At 38.4% G+C, this 13,282-nt stretch overlaps 1 protein-coding gene across 1 annotated transcript; it reads right to left on the bottom strand.

Moving 5' to 3' along the window:
- Positions 1-2,933: 2,933 nt before the first annotated feature.
- On the bottom strand, positions 2,934-12,875 carry vps33a (VPS33A core subunit of CORVET and HOPS complexes). The gene is made up of 13 exons (XM_041788442.1): positions 12,736-12,875; positions 12,340-12,405; positions 10,504-10,631; positions 10,225-10,411; positions 9,910-10,026; positions 9,626-9,800; positions 9,306-9,499; positions 7,594-7,720; positions 6,412-6,479; positions 6,072-6,209; positions 5,853-5,990; positions 4,499-4,667; positions 2,934-3,885 (listed from the first exon to the last, which is right to left on the bottom strand). The coding sequence occupies exons 1-13, from the start codon at positions 12,835-12,837 to the stop codon at positions 3,692-3,694; spliced, it is 1,803 nt and encodes a 600-aa protein (XP_041644376.1). The 5' UTR covers positions 12,838-12,875; the 3' UTR covers positions 2,934-3,691.
- Positions 12,876-13,282: the final 407 nt, after the last annotated feature.

The raw sequence follows: 13,282 nt of genomic DNA, 5'->3' as shown, positions 1-13,282 counted from the left end.
TGTTCCCAAAACCATCCCAGTTCTGTCAGCAGGTCTTCCTTGTGTTCATAGTGTACGGCACGGAGAAGATATTGACTGAAACAGAGATCAAACACCCTCCCGCAGTACTGTTATCCTCTACCGGAACATGGAGCAAATGGCCTCCTAATTCAATCAGTGTCATGCGCTGTCAAATCACGGGCCGCCGTGGGCTGAGCTCTCCAGACAGCGCAGGGCCATTACCGGCTGATCAGGGGGCCTGTTACTGTGCTAATTGCTCCTTCAGAGAGCTGGATCACTGCTGACGGATACACTCCCATTTCTGCTTTTCATCTTCTCTCCATGTTCACAATCAGATTGTCTTTTTCAAAAATATCTATCCAACAATAAGCAAAGAGGATTCCTACATGTCCAAATAAGCCAACACTCATTTCTCACTACAGTTTGAACATTACTGAGCTTTTATTTTTATCCTAGTAAAAGCCATTCCAAAATAAAATCACCAACAAAACATTCAAAAATCCTTCAACACAGTTTCTTTAGATTTGAACCAAAAACACATATTTACATCTACTTCATAGCAGAGCAGTGACCACAGTGATAAACATGCAGCAAACTGTTGTTTCATACTGCTTGTGCAGCAAATCTAAGATGACTTGTGGAGAGCATGACCACTCAAAGTGCTATAAAGCATCATCTTTTCATAATGCATATTCATGAGTCTGCAGGCAAAGTGGCACAAAATTTACTGCATTCTTAATGCATTTAATCCGCAGTCGGTCAGTCAGATTGATAATGTATAAATGCTCCAAGATGCATATCATATGAACACAGGGAATCATCATTTCACTGCTTCTTAATCAACTTGGAAGACAAGGATAGACAAACCCAGAGGGAAATGGTCCATAATTATAGGCAAAAAAAAAAAAAATTAGATTAAAAATTTAACCTTTGCATTCAGTCGCTCCCGAAAGCTTTAACTGTTTGGTAGTTACACACAAAATAAAATGTAATACAAAAACTGTATGAGGGGGCACGTCATGGACTACAGTCCAAGTTCACACTTGCAAAAAACTTCTGATAAGTTCCAGGATTTACCCTGGTGAGAAGCACTACCCCAGTTCTTTTCACACATGCAATGCTAAAAATTTCCTGACTTGCTTGTTCACACTGTAGGAAGCTTTCCTGCAGTTAACCTGTCAGTTAGTGCAGGTGTGGAGGGTAAAAATACAAGGTCAGCAGGGAAACTTCAGCTGTAAAGTCAGAATGAAAAATTCTGCTGTGTGCATTCACACATGCAGCTCATTCAGGTAGAAGTTTTTGTCTGAGCGTGAAGTGTGGGTCTTGACAGGCATACTGCAGGCAAACTTCCTACTGTGAAGAGCACATGTTGACAAACAAGATAGGAAATTTTCTGGGTAGGTTACCCTAAAATGTAACTACTTTATTCAGGGTTGTATTTGTGCAAAAGGCTTGAGTTTGAGATACTTTTTGGATTGGGTTACATGCAGTCCCACAAACAAGAAAAATGTCAAGAAACTCTCTTTGAAACACTTAAAACAAATTAAGCTGTGAACTTAGCATTCAGCCACTACCTAGCATCACATAAATGTTTTAGAGTAATAAATGAAATCAATAAACTGTAGGAAGGAGCATTTCTTAGAGGTGTTTTAGGTTCTATTTGGATTGGGATAAAACAAAAAGTGAAAACAGATATTGCAGAGTAACGTCAACATTCACCCCATTCAAGTCATCTTTAAGCAGAAGCACCTTTGGATGCAATGAAGCACTGAGTCTGTGTGGATAGGTCTCAATCAGACTTGCACATCTGTACACTGCAATTTTACTCCATTCTTCTTGCTGCTCAATCTCTGACAGGTTGCATGGGGATTGGGCGTGAACAGCCCTTTTCAAGTCCAGCCAAACATTCTCAATTGGATTGAGGTCTGGGTCTTGACTTGACCACTCCAGAATTCACCTTGATGCCTTTAAACCATTTCTGTGTAGCTTTTGTTGTATGGTTTGGACCATTGTGTTGCTGGAAAGTAAATCTTCTCTCAAGCCTTACTTCTCTTTCAGACTGAATAAGATTATTTTACCTTCTACTTTTACAAGCCTTCCAGGGCCGGCTGCTGAGAAGCACCACTATAGCATGATGCTGCCACCACTGTGCTTCCCAGTGGGGATGTGTTTGTGGTTATGTGCAGTGTTCGGTGTCAACCAAACAAAGCATCTTGTCTGATGGCCAAAAAGCACCATTTTGCTCTCATCAGACCACAGAATTTTTTTTCCACTTAACCATGGAGTCTCCCACATGCTTTTTGGCAAACTCTAGTTGAGATTTGCAATTTCTTGCTAATGGATTTAACTGAACTCTGGGTGATGTTCAGTGTCTGATTTGTTTTGTATCCATCTCATTACTTGTACTTTTTGATTAACCTTTTTTCTGAGTTGCATGGAGTGTTCTTTTGTTTTCATTGTGTAATAGTAGCCAGGAATACTAATTAACCAGTGACTGGACCTTTGAAAAAAAGATGTCTTTATACTACAAACACCTGAGACAAATTTACTGCATTCGGGTGATCTCCATTTCACTAATTGTGAGACTACCATCATCAGTTGGCTGAACCTCTGTTGAATTAGACCAGTCACTTTAAAGGGGGTGAATATTTATATAGTCACTTATTTTACATTCCATATTTTAAACTGACATTAGTTTGTAGATATCTGGTCTCACTTTGACATTAAAGAGGTTTTTAGTTTGTTGGGTTTTTGGTCAACAAAGCCCAATTGCATTGACCATGATTGATTGATAAATCAATAAAAGGGTAAAAACATCCAAGGGGATGAATATTTTTCATAGGCACTATCCATACAGTTATACCAAAACTTCCAAGGCACTTTCTTTAAAATAATTAAGATTCCTTTTATTTTGACAGTCAAAACTCCACGTATTTGGATATCAAACCATCAGAAAAGGCTTTATAATTTTTAAGACAGCGCCATGAACTTTCTCTAAAATGGACAACAAATACAGTGGGGAGAAATTTCTAGCAAATAATGTTAGCTGTAGGGAAGCTGAATGCTAATTTAGCATTTCCTCACAAAAGCTCATAGGGTTATGAAATATGTTTTAACTTAAAATATGGCCAAACAACCCTCAAGATGGTCTCTGCCATTGTCTTTGTTGATGTGTGTAGAGGTGAGTAAAATTGCAACTATCAGTCAGAATTATTATGTTTTTTAAAGTTCAACCTTAAACTCAGTTATGTATCATTAAAGCAGTGTTTAAGCTTTCTGCCTTGATCATGATGTCAGAAAGGACAGGCATTTTATAACCATTGTGAATAGTATGATGCCAACAGTGATACTATTAAAAGAAACACAGTAAATTAACATCATGGACATTACTAAAACATGGATATATAAATGAAATATTCACAGCATACAGAAAAAATAGCTTGCCAAGAAAATGAAGTCTTTCTTTATGTAATACTCGAGAGTTGAGACAGAATGCTTTAGGATGAAAACAATAAATATAAACATCACTTTGCTTACAGAGAAACTCCACTGATCACCTTTAAAGAGCCTGATGTTGCTTAACCTGCACAAACATCAATGAAACACCTGCAGCACACAGATACAGACATGAAACAGCAGCTGAGCTTCTCTGATGGGATGTTTGATGTATCCAGGTGTGCGTGCAGGTGACTCAGGGTGTCTGAGATTCAGGTCGGTCCATGAGAGATTTGATCCAAGTCGTGCCATTTATGAGTTTTGTGGTGGCTATAATGTATTCCATCCCACTGTCTTCCATTTGAGAGAGAAAGCGAAGAGCAGCTATTTCTGCATATGTGACGCCACCGAGGAAGAACACCAGAGTCGTCCGATTCTCCCCCTGCTGACCTGTGTTACACAAAAGAAAATGCGTGTAACATTTACAATAAAAGGGGACACATATAGATAATTTCTTTTCTTTATTTCACTTTGCTATGGTTAATCCATTCCTTTTCTATTATGTTAAGATAAAACTGGATGTAATAGAGGGCAAGGTCCCATCTGCTTAAGCACCTTATTTTAAAATGTGAAAACATTAATTAAGCCGCCATCCTCCCTCTAGATCAGTCCTCTATTATCACCTTTTTAAATTAGATTTAAGAGAGGCATGTAAAAACAAGTCAACTGTCTCATGCCCAAACTCTATTCCAATTAGCACTTTTCAAATTGAGTGTATAATTAAATTCATTATTCAGATGAGTTTAACACCCTTTACTGCCAACTGAAAAATGGTGGAAACTGAGAGAAAGCACTGGTCACAGACAGCGCCTTTTTATCTAGCCTTCTGTCCAACACAGACACAGAACACTCACAGTGCTTGTCGGCTTTTCTGTTATCAATCTGCTGTCGACCAAACAGAAACAAAGCCCGTGTCTTATCTACATGCAGCAGGCGGGAGCTTATTTACTTTCATTCTGTTGAGCATGCAGCAGGACAAACAGCTGTTTGCATCGGTCCTTACGTTTCTTATGAAGCCCAGCAGGAAGCTGCTGTCTCTCCTCAAAGTGAGGGCCAGGAAGCATCTTCAACACCTCCTCGATGCTGCGCCAGCCAGGTCGGGCCAAGACCTGGGTCAGTCTGATGCTCAGAGGAGCATAGCCGCTGTACACGTAGGAGATGTCGTTGGGGTTCTGCAGGAATAAAAGAACATACAAAGACATCATGGTCCTCCTCTACCTGCTTTAAAAATGCAAAGTTTATTCTTAAAGACCCTTATGCTTAGAGATGCAACTTGGAGAAAGAAACAAAGATTTTGAGATGGATTGCATACGAACCAGGTATTTTAAACCAAAGGTTTAAACAATGGGCAAAGAGAGGCATAACAATACTGAATACAATAATTAAAAAAGGAGAAATCAAAAGCTTTCTAAAACTAAGAAGAGAGTATGAATTAGACAAACAAGAATTTTTTATGTATCTACGGGCTAGCGATTATTTCAATAAAGAGATCAAGCTAGATTTCTAGGATGAGCTAAACGGGCCGATTGTTGACCTGTGTAGTGTGCACAGAAACTCAGTAAAAAGAACGATACCAGTGTTGTACCAAAGCATTGTGAGAAATAGAACAACATCAACTCTTTATATAATGGAAAAAATGGGAAAGGGAAATAAAGAGGGAAATAACAGAAGTTGAGTGGTATAACATGTGCAGGACACAGATGATGACTTCCAGCTCTAGATACTGGAGGGAATTCTGCTGGAGGAATATTGTCAGATTTTTTATCACCCCTAGTTTAAAGAAAAGGTTTCTGCTGGTCTCACAGCCCTGCTGGAGATTGTAAAGAGAGCAGGATGTTGATCACACCAGTGTTTTTTGGTATTGTATGAACATAACTATATATTGAGTAGGAATGTGGAAAGGAAAGAAAGCAGTATTAGGATATGAGCTTCCCATGATGTTTGAGGTATTATACCTGGGTAATCTCACACAAGAAAACATACATGCTAAAGACAGATACTTGGTTAAAATACTTCTAGCGGCATCAAAGAAGACTTTTACAAGGAAATGGTAAAAGGAGGACCCTCCCAATGAGAGAAACTTACTGGACATTTTGGAAGAAATACATGATAGGGAGAAACTGACACATGCTTTACAGCTTCAACAAGAGTCAAGCACCCGAAAATGGAGAAAATGGAACGACTTTAAATCCATTTACAGAACATGAAAATAATGGACAACTGTTATAGAGGCTAGATGGACAACTCTTTTCTGACACCAAGCTCTGTATGTATGATTTGCTTCTGTTCTTACTTTAAAAAAGCGAATAAAATATAAGTAAAAAAAAAAAAAAATCACCCTTATGCTTCATTTGTACCTGTTCATTGGCGTCCTCCATCCACAGTTTAAGTGTCTTTCTGATAGTGGGGTAGTTGTTTCTTGAGCTCGTCTGTGGCTTCAGAAGACCCACCTTCTCAAGGTTGTTCAATGTAAGAATGTGTTCATAACCATACGTCTTTACAAGAAAAGAAAAGGGGTTATTACAAAAAGTTACTGTCTATCTAATATAATACTTTATTTAAAAAGCTGGCTCTACCTGGAGAATCTCCCTCTTGTAGTAATCTAACACTTTCTGCTTGAGGCCGTTGTTGCAGACTGACTGCATACACACCAGTCGCAAAATCTTGATTAGTGGATCTTTCTGGGCAATGGAGTCCTCTATATACGTGTTCACCTGAGGGTCGAAACAATACACATTAGAAGTAAAGCCTAAGCATATACAGAGTAAACAAATTACTTTGTATCTTTTATAAAGTATGTACTGAAATCTATGTCAGATGGAACGCAACAATTCATCTTCTTTAATTTGTAGAATTGAGAAAATAATTTAAACCCTTGAATATTTAACATTTTATAATATTTAAAGTAATGAATACCTTGTCTGTGTCAACTCCGGTCATAAACTCCTGCTCCACTGTAAGGTTATCAAAGAAAGCCTCAGATGCTGAAACAAGAATTATGAGTTAGATGTAATGCTTTATATTAGCAAATACAGAAAACATTTTAAAAAATGCACCTAAAATGAAACATGGGACTCTATTGACTTTTTTTTTTTTTTAACCTTGACATGTTTCAAATGCTAAGGTCCTACAGTCTTCCACAGAAGAGTCATGTGATGTTGCTTTGGTGTGTCTTATCAGCCAGTCTTATACAGGTTTGGTTGTCCTGTCTAGACAGGATGACCACACCCCCTGCTGTCCAGGGTCTGTTTCTGAATCTCCCTGATCCATCACGTTGCACCCTGAACAATTACTTTAGAGTTTTCCCAGTCCATGATGTGGCAGAGAGCAACATGTACTACCAATGAGTGAGAGAAGCTGTCAACATTCCCACACCCGGGACGCAGCCCTCAAGCTGCACAACAGTAGGGGGCGTGGTCATCCTGTCAATCTAGACAGTATGACCAAACCTGTATAAGATCAGCTGATTAGGCACCCAGGAAGTTAGCAGTCAAAAAATGTGATGGAAAAAAAACTCTACTTGTCTTTCAATATGAATACACAGGAAAAAATAATATTTTGTGGAGACAATATTGTATTATGAGACTACAGTTCATAACATGAGAAGAAATTGCACCACACAGCTACCCCTCTGAGGGCATATCTAGAGCTGATGACGCAGCGCTCTGAGCTGATGACATTAAACAGCTGTGCTTCAGAAAGCACTGTTATGTTCCGCCAGAAGAAGAAGCACTCATTTTTCTTCCATTGGTAATCTGACCGGTATTTCATAGTTTGGTGCAGCAGTTGCTACTTAAACACATCTGCAAGGCGTCCCTGAATTATAACAAAGTACTGTGACATCACCGGGGCACGCTAGGAGGTGGGGTGCGCTTGGGCCCTGCTCCTGAGCAGGACTATTCTGGGCACGGCTCAGCGTAGCCCTGCACAGCCAACTGTCAGGTAGTGGAAAAGCCCCAATACTGTGTTTAACATCAGACATAAAAAAATATTCAAAGGAATTCTATTATTACTTTTGAAAATGGGTATTTGAAGTTGATTTGAAATAATAATGGTTTTAAATGGTTATGCAGTTATGTGAGGCAGTTGTTTACGCACTTGTTATGTCCTTGATCAGCTCTGCTATTGACGTGTGGTTGGCTAGTGAACTTCGTGCTGCTTGCATGTGAGGCAGCTGAGACACAAACTGTTTTATTTCTCCAACCGTCTTGGCATTATGGCGCTCCTAAAAAAACAAACAAAAAAAAAAAAGATTAAAAAAAGGCATACTGATCATTTATTCCTTAATTTGAAAAGTCAGAAAAGCAGATTTTTTTCTTAATCAATAAAAATGGCAAGAAATTATTCACACAACACAACAGTTCTTGTTCAGGTAGGACGGTGGACGGAGTCAGAATTTCAGGAGAGAGAATGGAGGAATAATGTGGGAAGGGAGCCACAGGCTAGGTCTGAACCCAGACAGCCTGCTTTGAGGACAACGGCACGCATACAAGGTGGCAGGCGTTAACCATTTGGCTACCAGTGGCCGTCAAAAATATGTTTTTGACAAAATAGCAACAGAAAAACAATAAATGTTTCTGAAACCCTAAGATTTTAGTTATTACATTCCACTGCACCTCCAGGCTGCATGTTGATATGGACTGTCAAACTGTACAACCCCCACACAGACACTGCTGTACTTTGCTGTTACTTTTGAATATCTCTAATTCTTATTTGTTAAATTGTATAAGTGAATTTATTTTATTTCTTGAAAGTTTTTTGTTGTTTCTTTTATTCTGTTTTTTGAATATGGAATAATCATTTCTGTAAGGACTTAACTTTGATCTTACACACATATTGGGGGCAGGGGTTTGAAATGTAACAGACGTATCATGTCATGTAGTTGTAAGCTGGAACTGTATGCTTGAATTTCCCTCATGATTAATACTGTGTCTGATCTATCTATGTATCTATGATATGCAGCAGTGTTGTAAAGGCACCTGAAGAAGTGAGTATACTCCTGATTAACCCTCAGTTATTTTAAGCGGCCCATCCAGCAAAGGATTACCACCCTGTGTTATAAACAAAGACATAGGGCCATCTTGCATGCTTAGTTCACCTAAAATACATACCTTTAGTATTCACACAGTCATTTGAGTTATGCCTCTTTAAGAAGCAATGATTATTATGAAATTAACAGGCAAATTGGAGCTGATTTTACCATCACCACTGGCCCACAGGTATAGGCTGAGAACCACATGACTGTGCATTTTGATTAAGTGGTTCCAAATTCCTCAGCAATGATGGGGTTAATGCATTACAAAGCAACACATATTTGTACCCAGATTACTTTTCTGTTGCCTTAACCATTCGTAGAGAGGGGGGTTAGAAGTTAGTATACTCCACATACCTGCACTACACTACTGATATGCAGGAGGTCTCCCTCACACTGCACTACAAGGCTTTTCAAGTCATTGCTTTCTAGCAAAGAAACACCTTCATACAAATGTGCTTATCAAGAGGTAATCACCACCAGTGTGGTTAAAATCAATGTAATTTGTGATCTGATAAGAGATGCTAATATGTTTGGCTGTTCAGCATACTGCCTGAATGATTCTCTTATCTCTAGATGATTGTCATCACTTTCCTTTCCTGGTTGATTTGTGTTTTTGACCTTTGAAGTAAAATGCCACAGAGATTATAATCATAATAGTTTAGCTGGGATGTCTGACAGTGATCTATTACAGCTCCCTGAGAGTATCACCCACTGCACTTGTTTTCTTTTTGCACCATTATCTTTACAGAATGGGCAAATGTACCAGAGCACCAACCTCAAAAGCAGCAGATATTATTTTGGCCTTCTTGCTGAGCGCTGCACCAACAGCATTGAAGTTTTTGTCCCGTATCTCTGCATACAGCTCCTCTGCTGAGTTGAGCTGTAACTTCTTGGGCTCTGTTGGTAAATCTTTGCTCGCCTCACCCTGCTTCTTCTGTGCAAACTTTTCAGGAGGCAACTTAACGTAACCTGTGAGTAAGAGGGGGTAAAAATAACGTAACCAAGGATGCATACAAACAAACATGCAGCTTCAAGAAAACCACATAGTCTGACAGTTACATGCAAAGACAAACTGTCATAAAAGTTTATTCTGACCATTAGTGATTCCATAGATCTCATCAATGAGACCCTCATAGGTGAGCTGTGTTGCCAGGGGTGTGAGCAGGTCGACATTACGGTCCAGGAGTAGGAGAGTATCAAACACAGGAAGGATCTGATTCTGAATGCCAGCAAACTCTCTCTTCATCCGCAGCATCATGTTGGCAACATGCTGAGAAAAAAATGGAAAATATATTTTAAAGCACATTTATCCACCTGGCAGCTCCTAAGTTGTTATCCATGTGCAAAAAAGCTTTTTTTTATTTATACAATCTATTTACCCGAGCACATTCTCCTTTCCCACAGATCTGTGGGATGGTGCCGTACAATGCCTGTAAAGTCATGAGGCCTTTGGCTGTGTGGTAAAGGCTTGTTTGGTCGTTTTCCAAATAGCACTCCTATAGGAGACAAAGGCAGAAAGAATCTTTCAAGTTAGATGTAGACTACAAAACAACCTGGATGAAGTGTACAATTCAAACTAGTGCCTTCAGCTTCCCTTAATGTCAGTTGGACATTTGTTAACTTTAACTTTTAGACAACACACAGGTATTTCATAAGAATGGCTTCAAAATGAGCAGTGTAGACGGTAAACCCACCCTGAAAGCACTTTCATACTCCATGGAGAGCAGGTCACCATCATAGGGAATCAGGTCCAGGATGTACTCGTCAATGTTAATGAAAGAGGCTAACACTCCCTGTTCCTTAAGCCTTTGTTCACACAGCATGCTCCGTCGAGGCACAAACAAGATGTGGAAGTCTCTTGCAGAGTGCATCTTGTCCTCACTAAAAGAGAAATGTTCAATACTATTGGAAGCTTTGCAAAAAGAACAAATAAAATACTTAATAAATAGATGAAAATATGAATATTAACAAACCTGAACACATTTTCAGCAATGATGTCCATGAGCTCAAGTCTGGGGCGAACAAAGAAGATAATGTTTTTGACATCAGCAGCGGGCAGCCTGCCACCCTTGAGGGTGAACATCTTTTCAACTTCATGTTCCTGAAAGACAGAGCAATAAAAAGGTATGAGATCTGCAATCAATACAAACCTAAGCTGTTATGATACATGTATTATGTTTGAGTCTTTACAATAAGAGAACTTTAAACTTGGGTACAATGCTATCGAAAATCAAACAATATCAGTACTTGTTTCTACGGTGCAAAAGTACAACATCAAAATTGGTAATATCAGCCTTTTTGACATCAAAATAATGAAGCATGAAAAGATGTCAGGAGCAGATTTTTATCTTTTAGTAGTTTCAATTTAGTCTTTGCATTTAGTAAAAAAACCTGAACGGTTTCTATTGGGCAGAAGAGGTGACATGTCAGACACCTCAGATCTGTTTTTATGGTCAAATATTAGGGATTCACAATATTATTGGCTTTTTAACAGTATTGGCAGATATTGGCCTAAAAAGTGAATTATCGTATCAGTAGATATTAAAGTTTCTGCTTATATTTATACCCTAAAAATCTGCCAATATGTGCTCTAAATATTAGCCATATGAACAAATGTTATTGTACCGTTAGCTCAGACTGACAGACCCATGTCAGCCATAGTCTTTTTCTTTAATCATTACCATTCCTTACACTTCATAGTGTATTTTACGAGCTGAGCGTTGTTAATTTGTTCATCCTCCAACTCTAAATTGTGGGTTTTAAGGACTGAAGACTTACAGCGTTTCTTCACACCTTGAAAAATCAAATTTAAGATTTTCGGGTCCTTTTGACGATCTTGGGAAAAATCAATATCACTTTTCACAGCCAAATTAAAGGCATGCAAGATTTTTCTGTACACTGGTCCAGGGCTTAAATACACTGTTTTTGAAATGTCAAAAGAAACTTTTAGGTCATAGATGCCCAAACTGGATCATTTTTGGCACATTTGATACCTCTATTTAATCAATGTACTGTATAACGGCATTTATTGTAACACTATTTAGCAGGATTGCTAAGTTGATTCTTAACAATGCAAAAAAAGAATGATACAAATCAAATACAAATTGCCAGAATAAGAAGACTGTATAAAGACATAAGTCAAAGCGCCATCTAAAATGTAAGACTGCAACTGGTAATTATTATACTTTTTAAAGTCTTAATGTCAAAAGTCCAACTGACTATTTTTTTTTTTCATTTTCAAGGATCCTAGGAACCCTGTTTTAGATCCAAACCACATTTAGGTATCGTATGTGCTAAAAACAATTTGTGAATACCAGCATATCACTTGTTGGCATAAATTCAATATTGTGCATCCCTCTAAAACATCATTTAGAGTCACACACCAAATGGATGTTCACAATCTGTACATCCCTACTTGTTTTAATACCACAGGAACAAAACCTAAAGTCCTGGGCACCTATTATTTCTTTATTATTGTACTGTACAGAACTGATAAGGTAAACTCCTTTAAACTATCTGAACTGCATAATTACAAAATGTATATCCTCTTAGGCCAATTTAGACAATGTTCAAGAGTTTGCTTGCAATTTTGAAGGATTCATCCCTCTCCAAAGTAACTGCTGTGGGATCTAGCTCTTGCTCTGAAAGTTTCACAACTCTTGATACAATAATCATTCAAATAACAGCGATTCTAACGTGTGGTATCAAAATAGTATTAAAGCATAAATTTGTTGACAACCTTAGATTACACTGTAAGCTATGAGACTGTGTCTGCATTCAAAAACAAAAACTAGAAAATAGGCACTTACCTTCAGTAGAGAGTACTGGGCTATCAGTCCAAATGGTCCTGTCAGATATTCATCCCAAACTATGGCCTGAAAGGGAAAACAAACAATAATCAGTATTAGAGAAAAACAACACAAATAAACAAGAGGCAACAACACATCAAGACTTGTAGTGGCAAGGTGTGACGACACAGTTAAACCACACGTCGGAACAACAAGGCAAACAACAAAAAATAAAAAAACAGCACTGTGGCTACAAACATAACTTTAACATCTTATCAGACTTTGATTAACTTTGTATCACAGACAGCTCCATGAAAGCGTAGACTGGAGAACTAGCTTAACTGTCAGGTCCATGACCGTGCATAACTGTTGCTGTTTCCGCCATCTTTAGCATGTTTATGTGCATTTTCTTCTTACCTTGCTCCCCGCACATTTGTCCAGAAACTCACGAAGCTCTTTCCGTGCTGCTTCTCTCAAAATGTTTAAATTAACCCTGCCGTACGATAGGTGTGCAGCCATGTTTCTTTACCAGAAACACAAGAAGTCAGGTGACCACAACGATGAATTCAGTCACGTTATATACCAAAGACGAAACGACAACAAGATATTCACGTAAAACACAGCACCCACTGCATTTACAGGCGGAAACCAGCTTAGTCCCCTTGATATTTGAACATTTTTTGACATCTAACATTACTGTTAAATCAGTGTTCACAACTGAGTAAAACTGTACAAAGAAGCCCAATAAATTCACATCCAATTGTTCCGTTTAACTGTTGCGCATGCGTGCATGATGCTTGTAAAACAACTTCAACGAACACCTTTTTTTAATCGCTTTTGTGTTGCATATATACTGCTGTAGGCAAACTGCGCCTATTTGAAACATATCTACACACAGCACTTGTGTCAGACATGTAAGTAAAGAAATAATTCCGAAAAGGGACAATATTAGGAACAAATACGG

Source organism: Cheilinus undulatus, linkage group 5 (assembly GCF_018320785.1).
Source record: "Cheilinus undulatus linkage group 5, ASM1832078v1, whole genome shotgun sequence".
Taxonomy (NCBI): domain Eukaryota; kingdom Metazoa; phylum Chordata; class Actinopteri; order Labriformes; family Labridae; genus Cheilinus; species Cheilinus undulatus.
Note: the sequence above shows the minus strand (reverse complement) of the source record. Positions and strands in the feature narration are given on the sequence as shown.